Source organism: Colletotrichum abscissum (assembly GCF_030869225.1).
Source record: "Colletotrichum abscissum strain IMI 504890 chromosome Unknown Scaffold_6.1, whole genome shotgun sequence".
Taxonomy (NCBI): Eukaryota; Fungi; Ascomycota; class Sordariomycetes; order Glomerellales; family Glomerellaceae; genus Colletotrichum; species Colletotrichum abscissum.
Window position 1 is genome coordinate 986135 of NW_026850503.1, and position 20746 is coordinate 1006880.

Below are 20746 nucleotides of genomic sequence, written 5' to 3' on the forward strand. Positions count from 1 at the left end.
GTCAGAATTGGAGCACCTTCGTTCCATTCAGAGCCAACATGCCTCCCTCACAAAGGAGGAGACGACCCGTATGCCCCGCGCTAAATCCTCAAGGCTCGCACCAAAGACTAACAGCACCCAGGTCGACGACGAAGACTCAGACGAGGAACCAAGACACCCGAGACAAAGGCGCAATAATGACGAATCTGCTGAAGAAGAAGGATCTGAAAATGGTGCTGTGGACGCCGAAGCGAGCGCAGAGGACCAACTCTCGAAGAAACTGGTGCGATATGCGCTGGCCTGCGAATTCTCGCGAACGCCTATCCGTCGAGACGGTATCAAGGAGCGAGGTACGAAGATACGAAGGGCTCGTAGCACTGTGAGCATTACTGACGGTCGCTTCAGTACTCGGAGATCAGGGTAGAGCCTTTAGGAAAGTATTCGACCTAGCGCAACAACAGCTCCGCCTCGTCTGGGGCATGGAGCTGCGAGAACTCGCAGTGAGGGAAAAGTTCACCATGGCGGAGAAGCGACAAGGCAAGTGTCATCTACGACACGACGTCACTTGGCATCCCCCGCTAACACCGCGCAGCATTAAAGTCCGGCTCCCAAGCAAAAAGCAGCTCAGGCGTCTACGTCCTATCCTCGACCCTCCCCTCCCAATACCGCTCCCCGACCATCCTCGCCCCCTCAAAAGCGCCGAGCACCGACGCCGAAGCATCGTATGTGGGCTTCTACACCATGATTGTGACCATCGTCTTCCTCAGCGGCGGCGAGCTGTCTGAGCAGAAGCTACGGCGGCATCTGAACCGCCTCAACGCCGAGGCGAACGTGGCGGTGGAGAAGACGGAGGACGTGCTGAAGCGTATGCAGACGCAGGGCTACGTCGTGCGCAAAGTGCAGAAGAACGCGGGGACGCAGGCGCAGGACGGCAGTGAGGACATTACGTGGCTCATTGGCCCGCGCGGGCTCGAGGAGATTGGCGCCGAGGGCGCGGCGGGCATGGTGCGTTCTGTCTGGGCCGACCAGGCTGATGCGGACCTGGAGAAGAAGATTGGGGCGAGTTTTGGGATTCGCCCAGCTGGGGATGGGGATGGGGATGTGGATATGTCACAGGCTGAAGCTGGGCCCTCGCATTGAGGTGGTGCAGCGGCGTAAAGACGGAGAGGATGTCCACGATTAGTGAGGCAAGTTTCAGTGGAACGGGATACCCAAGAAGTAGCAAGCATTCCGAGCGTATGCGTTATGAACGGCCAAAATTGGCAAATGGATTTTTGAGGGTGTTTAACCCTCCATTACTGGTTCCTAACACAATGACCCCAACGCCAGTGCCCTTGTAATCCTATATCTTTTTCAAGAACTATGCCTCGATAGTCGTCGCTGGTCGTTAATCTTCGCGTTGTGGTGGTGGACCGGCAGGTTGCATCATTTTCTATGAGCAGTTAGAAAGCACGTCTCGAACCATCTAGAATTAGGCTTCAACATACCCTGATTAACCTCGCGCGCAGAAGCTGTGTAGGCTCGTTCTCAGCCAAGGCCATGTACGACAGCATAGGGGGGTGGCCGGCGATGGATGAGTAGGTGTCGCGGTAGATATTCGTCTTCCACTCCCAACTCGTCGTATCGGGGTGTCCGGTGCCAACGTACTTGGCCTGGAGGCGCTCGAGTTCTTGCTGGTTGCGGAGTTTGTCGGCCTATAAATGAATCCTGTTAGATGGTTCTCGAGTTTCGACGGGGATGTCAACATACCATGTTGTCTTGTGTTGCCGAAGAAGAATGTGGATGGTGTTTACAAGATTGTAAAGCCTCAACGCACTGGACTGTCTTCCATGGATGCGCCGGCTGAAGCTCGGCAGACGTTCACCGAATGAAGCTGGCTGGAAGGGACGTGCGCGCTTTGCCTTCGCCTTGAGGACCCACTCCTTTCCAACTCAACCACTCCTTCAACTACTTTACATCTCAACATAAGCAAAGGGTTCATCAAACGAAGGATATTGCATCTCATTGGTATTATCTCCTACTCTCATTGAAGAATCACTCTTGAGAGGACGAAATCCTCAGATACTCTTTTCTCCGCCAACATCTTTCGTTGCCTACGACAACCACAGGAACAAAGCCAGTATGAGCAAGAGCCAGATCCAGCAGAGGGTCTTGCAGACCAAGCGGAAACAGCAGAGGAATGAGGCCGAATCCATCGAAAAGTTGAAGGTCAAGTGCGCGGAGGAGCACAGCAAGGCCCACGTTGCGCACTGCAAAGACTGTTACGGGGAGGTTGTGGAAACGATGAGAAGTAGATATGCCGATTCCAAGGATGAGTGGTTCTCCGACAACAAGGCCTTCTTGAGTGATCTCGACGGCTTATTCGCCAAGCTGAGAGACTTTACGGAAGATCTCAAGTCCATCGAGGCTCGGATCGATAAGGAAAAGCAGAGGCACTACCGCGAGACTCTACCTAAATCGGTTGCAGGACAGATCGCCGAGGCGTCGATTGGCAAGGAGGAATTCCAGGCTGCATTGGACGACGAGCAAAAACCCACCACTGCTCTCATCGAGGATGTCCGAAAAGTCGTCGGCAAAGGGGGCAGCAATTCTCCAGGTTTGGAGGAATTAGCACCGAAATTCGACGACCTTCCGCCAGAGAAGGCAACTGATGTCCTCATTGACGTCTTCTTCCGCGACCCGAGCACGGGTGAGATTCCGGCATCATGCAGCAAGTACGTTGAGAAGCTGCGGTCCGGATCGTCCATTGACGAAGTGATGGGGGCCATGCAGGCCGACAAGTCGGCGAGGTCCAACGCTGCTGGGAATATGGACCGGCACAAGCGGACACTGAACGAGCTTAAGAGGGCGCAAGCGGCACATGAGCAGGATAAGCTCCTGAAAGCTCAGAAGCGGCAGCAGCCTCCGCCTCAGGGTCCGCAAGTCAACAAGGAACTGTACGATCTTCCGCCTTGCCTCGCTTGCTCCAGCAAGGTGTCGTCAGAGGTCATCGCGTGCCCTTTGTGTTTGATCTTTGCCGAGCTGAGCCTCACTAAGAGGACAGTCTTCGACTCGGAGAAGTGTTACGACGAGGCATATGTAAGTCAATCCCTATCACTGCAGCGACTACGTTGGTAGGCTAACAGATAATACAGGATGAGCACGTGAACACGGCGCACAGCTGTGCGGCAGGCAAGGGATGCATCCAGCTCAAGGAGGAAGACGAGGAGATGGGCGGTAGTGGCGAGGGACCTGTGATCTGTGAAGAATGCGCGGAACAGCTTGGACAGAGTATAGTGTACTGTTCGTCCCGCTGCGCAAGCTCGGATTTCCAAGCCCATCGAGAGGGAGTTCACATCCCGAATTGGAAGGGACTCGGTATCGACCTTGGCACTCAGGGGGAGCACTTGGTCTATGACAATGATGAGAAGACCAAGTATCACGTCAACGATATCTCCAAATTCGTGTGGCGCCTTGACGATGCATTTGATCGCGTCTTCAAGGGGAACAACCCTGATATCAAGGATTTACAGCGATAAGGAGACGCTCGTCAGCATGTCTCCTTTGAAAGCTCTCAATGGACAGCACGACAGTTGACGAGGCGAATCCTGTCCGTGAGGTCGACTTGCTCCAATTTATTACATTCAAAAAACAATGACCTATTCCACCAAACCTCCCAATCCAGATGAGTGTATCAGAGCGTGGTTTAACGAGGCTCATGGTGACGTTTCAGAAAGCCACACTGCCACTCCAAGACTCCGAAGTGGTTCGGAACTTATCGTCAGCACCAAGGCCAAAGCCACAGCCACCGCCATTGAAGCACCTAGAGCTAGTTAGGTTCGGTAAAGACTCCAAAAGACCCCTGGAATCCGCCCTAAGAGCGGAGCCGCCTAAGCCTGACGCATGCAACTTCCCCCAAGGCACCGGCCAATCAACAACATCCGAACGTCGCCGGAGGACTCGCTCAACTCATTCGCCGCCCTTTTCCTCAACCCATGTCTCTCTGCCCCGCGAAATTCCCAATGTGCCGAATATTATGGTTCTTGTGGAATTACACCCAACTCACTTCCAACCCCCATTCGCTCAGCTGCAAGACATCCAAGGCGTAAGCTGAGCTCTGAGCTGCTCAGATAACGCTCTCATTCGTCTCAGCTCCACCATCATTCCCTTTGCTTGGTGTAGCTTCGCAGGCAGTGGATCTTAACTTTACTCTCCCAGCTCGTCCAGATACGGGAAGGCATCAGTCGCTTTGTCTTCATCTCTCTCACTCCCCGCCAAGCTTCTCTTCAAACATCTTCGGCACTTGTTCGCCTATTTAGTCACTTCACTTGTTCCGGGCCGAATATCCGAGCACCCCCATACACCCCGATCCGCCACTCCGTGTCGCCAACACATCATGGAGCCCGGTACCGATCCTGACGCCGGTGCCAACCCGCGGCAGAGAGTGACCAATGCCTGTGAAGCGTGCAGGGCAGCCAAGGTCAAGTGCCAAACCAGCGTGCAGCTGGGAATATGTCGAAGGTTTGTTGTGTGTGGCCACCCTAGTTCCGGGCGGTACTCCCCCGAGCTGCCCCGGCGTATAAGTCCATTCATCCGTATGCTCACCAGCCGCCCGAATAATCCAGATGTCTCGACTTCAAGAGAGAATGTATCTTCCGCACCGGTCCAAGGACCCGTCGTCCACGGCAATCTAAGCAGTAAGCTCTCGTCACCTTCTTTGTATCCAGTACCTGCTATTGTGTGATTTCTCAGCTTCAGATGAGTCTACCGCCTCGCCAACCATACTCACATGCTACAGAAACCAAGACGCACCCAGGCCGCCTCCTCCACCGGGACCCTCAAAGACGTTCAGCATCGACTTTGAGATGCCCCAAGTGGAAGAGCCCGACGACCTCGAAAGCCTTGCCGCCCGGCACGACAAGTACGTGGACGAGTTTCTACCACCAGAGTCCGACCTAGAGTCCATAGAGATGATGTTCGGCCTCGACGCCGGCTCCGGTAGCGGTCCCCACTCGTCCATCTCGTCTCCACCGTCCTCGGGCCCGTCCGTCTCGGTCTCGAGCTTCGGTCTCAAACCGCAGTTCAACCTAGATTCAGCAGAAAAGCTGCTATCAACTTTCCGCGTCATGCTCAAGCATTTTCCCTGTGTGGCACTCCCGCCCGATGCCACAGTTACTTCGCTTTCAAAGACGAAACCGTTCATGCTTCTCGCCATCCTCTCGACGGCGTCTGCTACCAGTGCATTGCAGGGTCACACTCTCTACGACGAAGAGTTTCGCAAGATTCTGGGTCTCAAGTTCGTGGCCGGTGGCGAGCGGACACTAGAGCTCCTCCAAGGGTTGCTCATCTATACGGCATGGTGAGCTTGCTATAACTGACTGGCCCCCCTTTGAGGCAAACACCCCCTTACACAATTCAGGTACCCCTTCCACCTCCGCCCAAAGAACAAACAAGCCTTCCAATACGTCCGCATGGCAGCCGAGATCCTCCACGATCTCGAGCTGAACCATCCACCTAGCCAAGGCGCAGGCTCACCTGCCGGCGGCGGCGGGACGGCCTCGTCATCGTCCTCTGCGCCAGATCAAATGGACGGTATTCGTGCCTACGTGTCCTGCTACTACCTGGTGTCAGCGCACGTACTGCCCTTCCTGCAGTATTTTCGCCGCACGACTCTGACCGATGCTAGGTTCGCAATGGCCTGGGCCAAGATGGCGATCCTGGCCCTCGACTACACATCATGGACGGCCACCTGCTGCGATCTGCTCGAGCACAATTCTGCGCTCAAGGGCGATCACACGCTCGCGTGGCTGGCTAGGCTGGTTCACATTACCGAGGAATCGGCTGCCATCGCAAAGAGTATACCGCAAGGGGATCAGGCGAAGCAGCAGGTTCACTTCATGTTTCTCGGGCTCGAGAGCCAGCTGAGGGAGTGGCAAGGCAGGATACCAAGCAGCCTCGGCGACATTAGTCAGTCTCCATCCTCCCATCCGACAACGCACAACCCTCCTTCCTTATACTGACTCAACCCGTCCCCAGACTCCCTTACACTAGCCAACCTATTCACCGAAATGTTCCTCCTCGCCGGCCCAGTCTACACCCTCCGCTCGACAGCAAAAATAGGCGACAGCGACCTCGGGCCCCCGATCCCAGCCCACCGCCTCGACAAGTGCCTCACCCTCCTCCGCACCCTCCTCGACTTCATGACCAACCTCCCAGCCGCCGCCTTCGTCGAGCTCAGCTCCATCGACTGGGGCCGCTTCATCCAGGCCGTCATCCTCGCCATCCGCCTCTCCTTCCCCATGCCGCTCTGCCCGGAGTGGGACCACGCCCGCGCCCGCGAGCAGCTGCAGTTCGACTCGTACCTCGCGCGCCTGTGCGCCAACAGCGAGGCGCCGACGCTGACGCCCGCGACCAAGAGCACCATGGACGTCCTGTCTGCGGGGAAAGTTGTCTTTTCCGTCGTCAAGCGCAAGTACGAGGCTCGCGTCGCGAACATCGAGACGCCGGTGAATAAGCTGCCGCGGACGATTCGCGGGTGTCCGATGTTTGATGGGAGTCTGGATCAGTATTTCCCGATTTGGGATCAGGATCTGAATAGGGACGGGACGCATAGGTTGGTCTCTCCCGCGACGAATGGGACGCCTGTGATGGTGAATGGGCAGCCTGTCTATCATGACCTGTGGGCGACGATGACGATGAATTGGCCTGATGGTATGGCTGGTGCTGCTACACCTGGGTTTGATCTGGGCCAGGCCCAAGATCCGACCATAGGCCTCGATCCTTCATTTCAGGGGGCTATGGACCTTGGCCCTTCTCCTAGTGGTAGCGGGTGAGGTTGGTTTGGTCTGCGACATTTGGCGCTTTTTGTCGTCCGGGTCATTTTGAGTAGCGGCAGCGAACCTATTGCTCTTGAATGGCGTTTAGATTTGGGTCTCTTCTCATTATTTGGCGAGCGAGATTTCGGCTTCATCACATAATCCGCATTAGGGCGTGGACGAATTCGGCATCATGTGTTCCAGTCTGATAGAAGAACATCATATCTCTTGTTTTCTGAAATTCCGTCATCATCCTACCCCTTTTTCCTCATTGACATGTCCACTATGGGCTACATCTCGAGATCGAAACAGCGACGAGATAGCTGCTGCCTGCTAATCGTGGAGTATAAAAAGAGCGCCACGGCCATGGTGAAAGGCAAGCGACCTGTGTTTCCCACATAACAAGGGCAGTACGCCCCAATGTCATTGATGAGCCAGGGTCGGCGCAACTTATAATAGTGGTCGGAGTGAAGACAGAAAAGAGAGAAGACTCTCGACTAGAGAGATAAAGGCTCGTTGTTCGTTCATTTCCCGTGACCCCGCCCGTATTCGTCTCATACTAATAACAGGGCTGTGCACAACGGTGAACAATGGGACTGTAGATAACAGGGCTAGTAACAGGACTGTGGACAAAGGGGAGCGCGATAGGACTATAAGAAATGGGGAGAATAATCGGACTTTAGATGACGGGGGGAGTAATAGGACTATAGGTAACGCAGAGAACAATGCGACTTTAAGCAAATAATAAGTAGGACTATAGATTAATAAGGAGAATAATAGAACTATAGATAACGGGGATAATAATTAGACTATGGGTAACGGGGAGCTATCGTAGCTCCTCTTTAGGAACTCGCTTCTTTAGTCTAAATATAATAAAGAAATAACTTCCCTTATGTCCCAAGTTATAGAGCACAGAGTAGGAATATCTAACAGCAGAACATCAGGCTACCTACTACCGAGAAGAGGCACTAAGCTAATATATTACTACCGTATTCGGGTATAATAAGTCTTAACCTCGTCTATTAAACATATAAAGTCATAACGCACCTAGCTTATGGCAGGTCTATTCTTAGCAAAATTACATATCCGTATATAAATAATATCGAGCTAGAAAAAATTAAGGGACAAAGCTCTCTACTAGGAAAGCAAAGACTCGGCGTTCGTTCACTATCTGTGATCCCGTCCCTATTCGACTCACGCTTATAACGAATATCATAATGCCAACGAAGCGGGATGCTGCGAGCGTGCGTGCGTTTAGACCTTGTATGGCAAAACCACATGAGAAGACTAAGAGCACATGCACACACATAGACACCTCACGGCAACTCACTCGGCAACAACAGCTTGGAGATTGGACAAGGAGCACACTCCTTCCATGACGAGATTGACAAGGATGAAAGTAGGTTGACTCAGCACTGAATACTTGTATAGCAGTTCAGGAGATGAGCAGTGGGGACATTTTGGCTGTGCCGTTTAGGGCTGCGGTAACGACAACCTTGGGCTTGGAGCAAGGCAGGCAAGAACGCCAAGAGTAGACTCGTGGTTGAGGGGGGCATTCTCGAAGCTCATGTCTTGAGCCAGATTGTTGGAAACCAATCTATCCTATTCAGTGGAATCTCACATCTCTCTGGTGCTTATAATTAGATGGACAAGAACGTCGAGGTTTGACTCGTCATTTCGAGTTTCATCACCACGTTGAAATCATGGGAGAGTGGACATTGAGCGCTTTGGATGTCCCAGACGATGATAGACGCAGTATCGATTCGATTGTCTAGTTTGAGAGATATAGAGACTCCCTTTTCGAAATGGAGACTCTTATCTCCAAATGTATTCATGGCAAACACAAGTTTGCTTCCAGATCGATTGCTGACTGGCAATGATGTCTCTGCTTTGACTGTCAACCATTATGAAGCATCACGTAACATGGAGCCTCGTATATGCTAGCCTTTCTTCATCTCCATCTCTCACATGGCTACCATTGTTCAAGGTAGGCTCTCCAAGCAGGCGTGGTTGCATTCATCTACGACGAAGTGTGTCGCCAACGTCTTGATACCTCAGAGTATATTAAACGAGTCCTGGGCTTACACCTTCGCCTAGCGTGAATCTCTTCCTCTCAGTCACTTCAACTACTTTTATCCAATTGATCTATCCTTAGACCTCACCCGAACCAGACACAAGACTATCACACAGGATAGCCACTTACCTCCCCCCTCGAACCGGCCTCGTCAGAATCGAAAACACATCCCCAATCCACCCAGTCCACCCCCGAACATACTCAACCGTATTCAACACCCGAATCCACCTCCACACAAAAGCCTCGCAATCCTTATAATCCTCCGCATACACATCCCACACCGCAACCTTCCCCCCCTCCTTACCAACCATCATCACCTCCCCGTCCTCATCCTCCTCCACCAACCCCAAAGCATCAACCTCCGGCCCAACAAGCAAAGCCCTTCCCACGACCCCCTCATCGGCAACAAGCCTCGTCGCGGCATCGACAACATCCCTCCCCTGCGCCCCGCCCGCCCCGCCACCGAGTAACGCCGCCTCCGCGGCCCCAGGAAACATCTGGCTCCCGCTAACAAAGTACGGACACACCATATTCATCCGCACCCGGTGCCGCAAATACGCCGTCCCGCGCATCGCACGGAACAGACCCGTGACGGCGTGCTTGGACATGGTATACGGCGCCTGGCCCGGGAAATGCCCCACGCCCGCAACGGAGCCCACCAACAACAGACACCTGTCGCGGGGCGAGCCACCGACACCGGCACCGGTACTGTTCCCGTTCCGCGGCAGCCAGAAGAGGGCGAGGTGCGTGGTGTACGATAACCCCGTGATATTAACGTCAATGATCTTCGTCGACGGCTCCCGCGGCGCGTCCGGGTCCGAACTCGAGGCCAGAGGCATCTCAAAGCGCCCATTGGCGCCAGGCTCGTTGACGCCCGCGTTGGCTACCACGACGTCGATGGCGCCGTTCGGCGAGAGGCGTGCGCCTTCCTTGAAGAAAGAGACCTGTGATTCCCAGGACGTGACGTCGCAGGTGACAAAGTGGTGCGATCCTCCTTTTCCCCCTTCTTGTCCTGCTCCGCCTCCCCCCTTTGGATACTCGGCGCGGAGTTCGGCCACTAAGGCCTCGCCCGCGGACGGGTTAATGTCCCCGACGATAACATTCGCTCCGTGCGAGGCCCACTCCCTCGCAAACGCCGCGCCGAGGCCGAGGGCGCCGCCGGTGATGAGGACGGTTTTGCCGGCGAGGGTGGAGGGATCGTAGGGCTGCGTCGTGTCGACGGGTGGCGAGAGGTTCGTCACGGGGATGAGGTTGTGGTAGCCCTGTGCGACTGTCATGATGGATGGAGGAGGAGGGGGACGGGACGCGCAGGCGCAGGCGCAGGCCGCAGGGCGTAACAGGCGCGTGTGAGAGCGGTTGAGCGGTGAGTGAAGGGCGGGAGGAAGCCAAGTGACACGCTGTTGTGAGACGTTTAATTTTTAATTTTTTTTGTTGAGATGCGGGAGGTTGCAGTAGTTAATGAGTAAACATCCCAGGTGACTTGGTGGTGGTGAGTTGAAAAGGATCACATCAAAAAAGAGTAAATGTCTTTTACGTATGAGCTTATCTTTTCATGCATTTAGTAGGGAGAAGAGATTCATGACTATTACACCTTCTTTAAAATCAGAATCCAGCCAGGTGTTCAGATTAGGTATCAAATTATCCCTAACAAGCCACGCGATGCGAGGGCGGAAACGACACAGGAAGAAGTGGACTGTAGCGAGTGGACTGACGCGGCCAAAGTGCCCATCCGTTGGGTAAGAATCTGACAGCGTCGCTAGGTACGGATACTCTGTAAGTGTCAGGTAAGCACCGTATACCGTAGCGCGCTGCGGCTGAAAATTACGAGACCCGAGCCATGTATGTCGCCTCTCTCGGCTGGCAGGATTCCCGTCCCTGCATCAGTTTGTGTGCGCGAGAAAAGGTGGGCAAAAAAAAAATAAAGGGGCGGGGAGGAGAGGGGGAGCACAGTTGGTCGTTGCAAAAGATGACGACGGCGGATCTTTTCATCAAGAGGTCGTCTCCGCCCCGGTGGCCGGCACGAATGTCCCAGACCATTCGGTCGGGCAGAGAAAAGAAAAACACGGAGCGGGGCGCCGGAGCCTTCAACTTACTGTGGCAGAGAGAGGGTCCCGCCATCCCGTGGGAGGAGACGTTTGAAGAAACTCTTTTGATAAAGATCAACTTTCGAGTCAGGGAAGGCAAAATAGCATGCAACTCTCGCCGGAGCCGCTTGACCTAGACGGGCAGATAGGTACGCGTCGGCGGGGGCCCAGCGGGCGTCGAACCCGTGTTCGAAGCCTGTAATCGGGCTGAGGATCCTTACTCTCTGTACGGAGAATCTGTATGTCCATACTTCGTACTCCCGTAATCAGCCCGTCTTCGTAGTCAGCCACATGCTTAAAGATTGAAGTCGCAGGTGCACGTCGACAAGCAGGACGAGGTTAAAAAAAGTTGACCCTGGAGATAAAACCCCAGACGGAATGTGGCATGGGGCTCTGTGGGCTCCGTGCCAGGCTGATCGCGCACCCCCCCCCCCCCTTGACACCGAACCTGCCCCTCCCCCCTCCTCGCCAAATGTTTCGGTTGTCTCGGGGCCTGCATATAGTTGCTGCTGCCCGTGAAGTCTCTCTCAAAAGTGTGTGGCCCAAATTTAGACTCGATGGGAAGGAGACCGAGGAGGGTGTTATGGTTGCGGCGGTTTTCGGATGAGTGCTGTTTGGTATGCTGCAGCTCGCACGCTTGTTGACGACAGAAAGAAGGAACTTGGGAAAACAACCTTGGGAAGAGGCATATTTTGCCTCTCGCAGGCACGGATTCCTGTCGCTGGAGAAGGACCCTTGCTTTGACATTCCTCGAGATAACTAGCCTGCCCGAGCCAAAAAAGCAAGACTTGCTGACGGCCAGGCAACCCTGTCTGCCCAAGACCGCGGAAGCCCCCCGAGTGGTTGACTGGAAAGGGGACAGAGATTCAGAGGTCAGATGACCTTGACTTTGAGCAGACAGAGTTGGCCACGCCTCTAGGTACCGGTATCCGTACCATGGCTTCCGCTTCCTGGGCATTCGGTAATGATATCCACGCCCGGCAGTGGATCGTGGTTCGAACCAGCCCCTTGGGCTTTCGCGAGCGCGAGAGCCCAGAATCACGGAACAGACGCGCTCCGGTTGTCTTGCGCATGCCACCATCCGGAACCTGAACTGTTCATGTGGGTTTGGCCTGTGATCGGTGCAGGATCTGTAATGATAATAGGTACGGGCTCTCTGCTCTGCACAAACAGATATCGCACAGCCCGGGCCTGGCGGCGGCTCGGCGCATCGGCCACCCGAACGCCTGTCTTGTCCAAAGTCGAGAGATGATGGTGGGTTGTTCGCTTCAGTTCCCAAATGCTCCAGACTCTTTCCAAGATGCTTGAGAGTTAGCTCTTCTGACCCACATGGCAATGCAAGAAATAGCATTGGCTTCTAAACGCAACTGCCAAACTTCAGCCAGCCACTTCCTCCTGTTGGCTTGTTTGCTCGTCTATCTCTCGCGATTTGAGTGGGTCTCGCCTCGAATCTGATGTTTCAATGAAAGCCCGGCCGAGATCAGTGGCATGGGAGGGCTATGGAACCGAGAAAAGGGGAGGACAACTCCCGTGCAGGATACAGTCGGGTTTCCGTAAGCCTTCCAACGTCGGTAGTCATCTGGGCAAGTTCGTGAGAATCGACAGCGCCAAGCTTTCCCAAGAACCCCGCAGACCCCTCCCTCTTGTGAACGGTGGGACAGGCGACTCCATCGTATCGGAAGTCTTCCTGGCGGACACCCTCCCCGTTGGGTGGTTCTGACTCTCCATTTCTTCGTCTTGGGCCGCTTTCAGTCCAGTCGACCCCGCTATCATTCAATCCTAGCGCTTCTTCTTGATCGGACCCCCTCATGAGCGTGCTCATAGTTCGTCATTGTTTGCAGTAGGTAGGTATCTCGCACCATCAGCATCTGGAGTTGAAGGCCGGAGAAAGAGTCGCTGTTGTGACAACCATAGCTGATATTCGTAATCTATCGCATCTTGATATCTCCCCAGCAAACTGAGCTCGACCTGATACAACGGCCACAGACATTCACTGTTACCTCAGTCATTACTGATTTGACAACGGGATGGTCGACTACGTCCTATGAGAGAACCGAGGCTGCCTCAGCTAGATCTCAGGAGACACAAGATTAATGAGTCCATCTCAGCGATGTAGAGGCAGTAGCCAGCCTTCGGCATCACTTTGGGAGCACACCTACGCGGATAGAGATGCGCCGTTGCGGATCATTCACAAGTGACAGATGTCAGACCGAGCCTCCAAGGCCCAGGCCCGACGTTGTGTAGGTCATAGTAGCTGGTTCAGCCAGAGCTGGACACATGCCAACAGCTCATCGCTGTTAGGCTCGGTACCTGAAGAGTCATCATGATTGGCAGGCCTACCCACCCTCAAGCAGCCGTGAGAGCCTGGTGTCTGTTCATGAGTCTACGAATTACCGAGTCAAACTGGGGCTTGCTTACGGACGTTTCCCATCCTTCCCAAGCTCTCCTCGAAAGCCCCCATGCCGCTAATATAACCCGGAAGAGGGTTACTCTGAAGACATAAGATTGTAGCCAGTGGCAGGGCCTTCTGCCCAGTGTCATGCGAGAAGCAAAGTTTGGGCCAATCTCTCCAAACGCTGAGCGCTTGAATTCGTCCCAACAGTGCATCTTCCTTGCTAGTTTCAGGATTCTGCATCCGGAAGTGACTGGCCATGGCATCCGTACAGTAGTCCCATGCACGACAAGTGGTACTTTCCAGGGTTGCCGGCCAATGAGACTCTACTTCCAGGAAGTCGTCTCTCCCGTGCGTGATCTAACTTTCTAACGGTTGGCTGACGAACAAAGAACGCACACGGTCGTTCAGGAAACGTCAAGATACCAGAATGGCTGCTACTGTATATGGGGCAGTGGCTTGTCCTGAGTATTCGTTCGGACTTGGTACTTTTGCGGAGATTCGATATCGAAAGTTACCTGTAAAAGGCCAGGGCGTCTCACGCTTCGGTCGAACGTGTCCAGCAGAACGTCGATTTCACTATAATTAAGAATGCCAAATACCCTCTGTCGAAGCGACGAATGCAACAGCCAGGGAGACAGGTCAAAACTCGCGGCGCTTGAACTCTAAGTTGAGAGGGAAAGCAAAAAAGGCGAACTTATGCAAGGCTGGAGTTCCTCGAACGTTCCCTACGCTTGGTCAATAGTGAAGTCTGTTCACTTGTGTAACCACAGCCTGATGGATTGGTGTTCAAGATGAGCCTCAAGGAGGGGAATTCTTCCGGAGTGAGTCCCCTCCAGGCCACTTCGAAGATAAGAGGTAAGTCGACAGTCTCGAGGATGCCGTGATTCAGGAGAGCAAGTCCGCCCCTGATATGCTTTTGATCGTCGTTTGCGTCCGTATCTGCAATCGCACCAAGCCGGGGAGGAGAATGATTCTCTTGCGAGCTCATGCTCGCTACGTGACTTCGGCCAGCCACTACTCAAAGTGATGAGTGCCTCACTAACCAAAGAAAGCATGGGTGCCCTTTGTTGTTTCGTTACAATGTCGGAACTGCTGGTCTGCATTTCGAGGCCCTCCAGGAGTCGGTATATACAGCGGCACATGCTGGAGGGCGGAGGAGGAGGCTCGGTAAAGATGACATGAATCTATTTCCGAGGGTGAGTTCACTTCTTGAGCGTTTGGTATGGCGATCGTTTCCAACACACACAGTGCCGAGTTCTCTCTTCAGCCTCGTGTCTCCAGCTTGATGATCATTCCAGTATTCCTGGACCTAGGTTGTTTTCTGAGCTCGTGAAAGGGCGAAAGCGAGGTGGCTCTCGGCTTTGTTTTGGGTAATAATTGACATTCCACGCAGCTTCGTTGTCCCCTTTATCGGGGGGTGGGCTGGTCTCTCAAGCTGTTGATGGGATGGCGAGCGGATGACGGGACAAACCAGAAGCCAGCGTCAGAGAGCATTAGGTCGCAGACGTCGACTGGGCTGCGGTACGGAAACGACTCAAACACTAAACGCGTGACTGTGTAAAGTATTATAGACACACCACGGAATATTACTAAGGAAGATGGCGAGAAAGTAAGGCTCTGCATTGTGATCAGGTCCTTGTACATTACCGGTAGATGCCTGTGCTGCAAGCTTCCGGAGGAAGCCCAGAGAAACATGTTGTTATTAGGAAGCTGTGGCTTTGGATGCTTCTGAGAGGAAGGTCTAACAATCAAGCTAGGGAGCACCTCTAGCACATCATCTACCTCTCATTGCAGTTGTAACGACTTGTATCCGTGAGTTTGATGACTTATGTCTGTGAGAGAATTCAAGTTGCGCCGCATGCTAATGGGTTGCTCGCTTCTGATGGTGGTGAGAATGTGTGGTGAAGTCGATCGAGTATGTTGGTAGCACACCAGGCAGACTTACACTGACGAGCTGGTCATACTCGCCAATCTGCGAGCAGGCAGCTGCCAGAGGAAGCTAAAGAGTGTTGTAGAAAGTCGATATCTCGAGATGATGATAGCAGCCACCGCTCTCAGTCTAGCCATCCTTATGAGAGTGGAACGACAAACAATGATGAACGTCATTGGATCGGCCTCCAGTGTTGGTCGGAGAATTTCTCTTCACGCAAGAATCTCATTAGGGTAGGTTGTCGCGATGCATTCTTCGTACTACAGCTCGCCCAATTCCTGTTCCCCCGTGCTGACCCTACGGATAAGCGCGGTCCAGAGAATAGCTTCGTTCTTAAACGAGCTGGCAAGCGAGAGGCTAGGTCTGCATTAGGTAAGAAGAGTCCTGTCGTACAAACTGTATTTGACTACCCAGGCGTGTCAGGTTTGCCAGGCCAGAGGGGATTAACCGGTTGAAAATGTCGTATAACAAGAATGGGAACGTGAGAGTCCACCAACTTGATCCAGAGTAGTGAGCGGAATCCGACTTTACGTGCGTGCACCTTGCGACTTGCACCCGAATTAAGTCTCTCTATCTTCAGATGTACGATGTGCCTGTACCAGCCTGCAGGTAATCGGCTAGTTGAGAGCATGTGCTTGCGACACGATGGGCTCTCTTTGAATATCTCCGGACTTTGAGTGTATCAGCGACAAGCAGAGACGCAGGATAACAAGGATTCGGAGGTGCCCTATGATAGGCGCACTGCCACAGGGAGGAGCAATGTTTGAATAGTTGGTGGAGTCGAGACTGGACGAGTTGCTTCGGGGCGAAGACCGATCCACTGCATTCATCCGCCCGGCCTATCCAGAGGCAACCACCGGGCCGGAGAGTTTTAGAAAAGAGTGGCATCGTGTTGACAGCCGGAAAATCGGAGCTTGCTCGGCAATCCAATGGGCAGCCGTAGTCTCACTTTAGCGTCATCGTGGGAGACCGGCCATGGTCGGTGTGGGTGACTACTTGAACCGGTCAGCCAGCAGTACCGGGACATTCTGTCAAAACTCAACGCAGCAATCTAAAGCGAAAGAGATGTCCAAGGAAGAGGGAATGACGCCACAATTCCCAGGCCCCATCTGCAGGCTGAGAAAAATAGAGGGTGCTCAACGCAGCGCTTGAAGGAAATCATGGTCTGGGGGGTTCTACATCGCTGTCATACCTTATCGAAACCACACTACCCATAGCTTGTCAATTACCTTGTAGATAAACTCTTTCACGTTGCTTTGCGTTTCAGACCAATTTCTCCATCTTCAAGTTTGATGGATAGAGAAATGCTTTCCATAGCCTCCTTCAACTTGGATTGGCTTCGAATCCATCTCCTGGCGGACGCTTAGAAGACAACCTGGCAGCCTCGACGGCATGACGGCCAGCATCGCGATTGGCAGTTGACATTCACACGTTCAAACTCCTGGCTGGGCTGCATTCACGTATACTCTGACCGTAGCGATATGTTGAGGCGCAAAAGTTTTGACTGCATATCGACCTGGAACCAAAGGGTGCGTCCATATAGCTTGCCTGCAGATATATGTGTGGTCTGCTAATAAGGCGTTTCGGGGGGTCTCACCACAGAAGTTTGATTATCTGCATTTGACGGCACCAGCAGGCTTGCGCCTCGGCGCATGCAGAATGTGTGAGGCGGGAACGGGTGAGGGATGTTTTGAGTACCGGCAGGAGGGCTGACGATGTCTGGAGTCTAAGGCGCGGCACAGACTCGAATCCCCAGAACTCAAATTATACAACGTTGACGGGTCGGGGCAGAAAGAATGACCAGATGTGAGGGCAATTCGAATATCACCGGCGGTTCCAAGGATCTTGGCAGTCGGGCGCCGAGGACCATGAGCGAGAAAGTGCACGTACCCTCCAACCTTGGCCAGACATGGCCTACGGGTCCCTAGCTGGCAGCTCCCCCCCACAAATGTACCAATGTGGAGGGTATTTTGAGTGCCTCACGGCGAACGCACAATGACGGCCCATGATGCAGCGATGCAGTTGACAGTACCAAGGGGTTTCATCGAAAAGAAGTGTACCGGTAGGTGACAGGGCTGGTGTCGACACCATCTTCTGTCTGCGTCGCAAAAAGCTGTTGGCCTTGTGCGCAGGTTGACACTTGGAGGGGGAGTAGAGAGCCCTACAGATACAGAAACGAAGTGAATACCCCGTGTGGACAGCTGCCCATGTCCAGGTCCTGGTCCACGCTATCACAGTTCCGCACGGGCTTGAGGGTCTGGTCGGGTCCCTTGCTTCGCGGATGCGGATGCGGTGTTCCTTGCCCCATGCTGCTGGGCTGGTGGATAAGCACACGAAGTATCGGTAGGTACTTTAGGACGGAATTGTTGTCGACAATGGTGGGTATCACTACGTATGAGTACCGGGTTCGGACTGGTAAGGCAAGGTGAGTGGGTTAGTAGGCTAATGTTCTATGCAGCTTGGTTTGGTTTCCGCCAACTGACCGGCGTGATGGGCACATGGCCTCATCTGGTCTGTGGTCTCGCGTGGTAGATCAGGGCCGACAGATTTGTTGGAGTCATGGTGGCTGTCTAGGACTCTGTTCAACCCTCGGCGTGCAAAGAGGCACAACAGAGGCAGATGTATGATGTAGCGGTATCCGTGGTGCCGTACAAGTCCATGTCAGAGGCAAGAGGCGCGAGGCGCGAGGGGCAGAGTGCGCGCAGCAGAAAATACTGCGTAGGTATTTCACCCGACATTTGAGTCCGTCCTCCCGAGCGGTTGCAAAGGCGCGTCGAGGGCGAGGCACACACTTGTCTAGCCCCATGCAATGACCCCGTTCTCGATCCTCCTAGGTTTCAGCGGCGGCAGCTTACGATGCAGCTGGCCATGCTGGCCTGGTGCGGCGGACTCGAGAGGTTTCTTCATCATTTGATTTGGTTCTTCAGGGACAATTCTGGTGATGCGTGCGCCGGCATCTGCATGGTAGCGAAGCGCATCGAGAATCGAGCATCGAGTACCTTCAAAGTATCAGTCGTCGTGCAATTAGAACGTGGGGTTATAAGGGAGGGGGGGGGGGGATGCCGTTGATCGAATTTTACCTTATCTTCCACACGTGCATCCACAACCCTTCCTTCTCTGACTATTGCTTGACGCAAACAGCAAAAAGCATAATACCAAAAGAAAAGAAAAAAAAGATGACAAAACAAAAGATTCACAAGAAACAGACGAAGTACGTAGGTAGGTAGTCGAGGTATCCGTAAAGCAAGGCACATCACGCAAAGCTTGAATTCCACCTAGGTATGTAATGGCAGTACGGATAGAGACGTGAAGGGAGGCAGATGGAGTTGCAACGTGCAAGAGAGACACTTCCATGTGAACAGTGTTGCAGATATGACTCTCGTACAGTGCAATGTTGGCCGGCTCGTTCTTTCCTTTCTATTCCCATTCCCATCCCCCTTCCCATTCAGGTATCGGCCAAGGTACGGGCATTTTGCTCCCTGGTGACAGGTGCTTCCCGTCACCGGGGCAGGTAGGTCTTCAACCTCCCAGTGTTCTGCACGTTGAGCAGGGAGGGAGGGAAAGGTGAATCTGCAATCTGCGTTGTTCCTTCTTTTCCTGTTTCGAAAAGGCCGACCCCACCCTGTCGTTGCTGCCTCCCACGTCCAACTCAGATTGGCGAGGGAAGGAAGGTACCATGCGGTTATGTGGTGCTGGCAGGTACGAATGCTCCCAGGGCAGGAGCACACGGTATCCGTAGCTACCTTACCTAGGTAGTGACAGTGTTCAGAGGCAGGAAGGAAGGTATTCGTGAGTGCGGAGGCAGGAAGGAGTCGAGGGAAAGAAACATTGAAGGAAAGTGCGACAGTGCGACAGTGCGACCGTCCAACAGTGGCCGATTCATTCCCAATTCCGTTTCCTAACGTAAGGAAGGTACCTTACGTCTTCCGCATTATTGCTCACCGTGCCTAAACCCTCATACCTCCCCTACATTGCCTTGGACATTCCCGTCCCAGTCGTTTCTTCACCTTACTTTTGTCTCTCTCCTCGCTCAACCGAACCACTTGACCGAACCGCTTTACCGGGGAAAAAAATCCGGGTACGGGTAGATTCAGATACTGTTGAAGTCACCAGCAAATCCACAGTAGTATCTCGAGTCTCTTCCTTTCCTTTCTCTTCGCCCGATTTACACCATCACTACTCCTCCTGTCCCTCGACGTTACCTCTGGCAGACGTCGACATATGTCGCGCTCGTACTCCCGGCTCGCACAGTTACAGATACACACCTCGCACAAAGACAAAGAACCAGACACCTTCGGCCCGCACGGTTGTTACACACGCACTTCCAGTTTACGCGCACTTTACACGCACACACGCACAGACGATAGCACACACGCGCAGCCCTTCTACTCCGTACCGTTCTGCCCCCCAAAGACACAGACGGACAGACTGGCAAGACAAGAGACAGACGACAGCCCATGCCGATATCTGAAAGAGAGACACTACCATCCACCACACGCGCCTCCTGGCAAGCACCAGCCCTCAAACGGTGCCAACGATCGCCGAAAGTCTACAAGACCCCTGAGCCCGGTCGCACCGCTACTACCACCTTGGACCAATCCGCACACTCTCCTGACGCCGTTATCCCCTCTAAAGGCTGTGCCACCAAGAAAACCGGCCTAACAGGAAGACGTACCGGCAGGGGCCTCCCTTCTCTTGTCTCTCTCGCTCGTTCGCCCGCCCGCTAGCCTCCAGGTTAATTCCGTCTCCCACATCCACCGAGTCCAGAAGCTGCGTCTCCTCGACCTCGACCCAGAGTCCTTGACCTACATCACCATCGCTTCCCAACCTTACCATACCATTACCTCGACCTCGACCTGCCTCTGCTGCTACGGCAATCAAAGACACACCTCCACGAGCACGCAACCTCCACAACACTTACCACCAACCTAGCTGCCAAAGGACAGCCTACACGTACCTCCTCCTCAGCATTTCTCCTATTCCCGCTTCTCATCTGCGGCTTGCTCCCACGGCTCCCAGTCCCTCTGGAAAGCAGACACTGGCGCCCTCCATCCCACCAGACCAGCTTCACTCGCTGCGCACACACCCAACGAGCGCCACAGCAAAAGCACAGGCGCAGAAGCCGTCGACGCAATTCGCCAACTACTCTTGATATCAAACGTTTTCTTTAAAGAATCAGTGTCGAGTCGGCGACTGCCACTCACAGGTGTCTCTGGGCGAGGCAAACATAACGCAATCGCTGCCTGTCTGTACGAATACCGCACTCTCAACGACGACAACATCTACGACTGCGACAGGCTAGTCACTTACACAGAACCTTCGTCAGGGTGGTTGCACCTCCCCACCAGGCAAAGTAGACAGAAAGTACACTTCCAGGTCGTGCCTTAGCATTGCCTTAGCCCACACCAAACGCTTTCCCACCTTACGCGATCGGCTTCTGATTGGTACGATACGTCCCTCCCGAGTGCTCCAGCGGCAGCGCAATTAGAC

The 20746-nt window shown here is 53.8% G+C and overlaps 8 protein-coding genes across 8 annotated transcripts; 4 read left to right on the top strand and 4 right to left on the bottom strand.

The window, feature by feature from the left end:
- Positions 1–38: 38 nt before the first annotated feature.
- Positions 39–1119, top strand: CABS01_03322 (MAGE family protein; the record flags this gene model as incomplete). Its single annotated transcript, XM_060536698.1, has 4 exons — positions 39–68; positions 122–329; positions 385–522; positions 572–1119. The coding sequence occupies 4 exons, from the start codon at positions 39–41 to the stop codon at positions 1117–1119; spliced, it is 924 nt and encodes a 307-aa protein (XP_060392617.1).
- Positions 1120–1366: 247 nt separating this feature from the next.
- CABS01_03323 (splicing factor 3B subunit 10) lies at positions 1367–1731 on the bottom strand (the record flags this gene model as incomplete). Its single annotated transcript, XM_060536699.1, has 3 exons — positions 1367–1411; positions 1467–1673; positions 1729–1731. The coding sequence occupies 3 exons, from the start codon at positions 1729–1731 to the stop codon at positions 1367–1369; spliced, it is 255 nt and encodes an 84-aa protein (XP_060392618.1).
- A 369-nt stretch (positions 1732–2100) lies between these two features.
- Positions 2101–3497, top strand: CABS01_03324 (uncharacterized protein; the record flags this gene model as incomplete). The annotated part of the gene is made up of 2 exons (XM_060536700.1): positions 2101–3057; positions 3114–3497. The coding sequence occupies 2 exons, from the start codon at positions 2101–2103 to the stop codon at positions 3495–3497; spliced, it is 1341 nt and encodes a 446-aa protein (XP_060392619.1).
- Positions 3498–4354: 857 nt separating this feature from the next.
- CABS01_03325 (uncharacterized protein) lies at positions 4355–6791 on the top strand (the record flags this gene model as incomplete). Its single annotated transcript, XM_060536701.1, has 4 exons — positions 4355–4479; positions 4757–5317; positions 5378–5925; positions 5995–6791. 4 exons carry the CDS (start codon positions 4355–4357, stop codon positions 6789–6791), a joined length of 2031 nt encoding a protein of 676 aa, XP_060392620.1.
- A 2181-nt stretch (positions 6792–8972) lies between these two features.
- On the bottom strand, positions 8973–10124 carry CABS01_03326 (short chain dehydrogenase; the record flags this gene model as incomplete). Its single annotated transcript, XM_060536702.1, has 1 exon — positions 8973–10124. One exon carries the CDS (start codon positions 10122–10124, stop codon positions 8973–8975), a length of 1152 nt encoding a protein of 383 aa, XP_060392621.1.
- A 4976-nt stretch (positions 10125–15100) lies between these two features.
- Positions 15101–15432, bottom strand: CABS01_03327 (uncharacterized protein; the record flags this gene model as incomplete). The annotated part of the gene is made up of 2 exons (XM_060536703.1): positions 15101–15158; positions 15272–15432. 2 exons carry the CDS (start codon positions 15430–15432, stop codon positions 15101–15103), a joined length of 219 nt encoding a protein of 72 aa, XP_060392622.1.
- Positions 15433–17417: 1985 nt separating this feature from the next.
- Positions 17418–17764, bottom strand: CABS01_03328 (uncharacterized protein; the record flags this gene model as incomplete). The annotated part of the gene is made up of 2 exons (XM_060536704.1): positions 17418–17668; positions 17740–17764. 2 exons carry the CDS (start codon positions 17762–17764, stop codon positions 17418–17420), a joined length of 276 nt encoding a protein of 91 aa, XP_060392623.1.
- A 1599-nt stretch (positions 17765–19363) lies between these two features.
- Positions 19364–19918, top strand: CABS01_03329 (uncharacterized protein; the record flags this gene model as incomplete). Its single annotated transcript, XM_060536705.1, has 1 exon — positions 19364–19918. A coding segment is annotated over one exon (555 nt), but the record flags the coding sequence as incomplete, so codon positions are not given.
- Between the last annotated feature and the right edge of the window lie 828 nt (positions 19919–20746).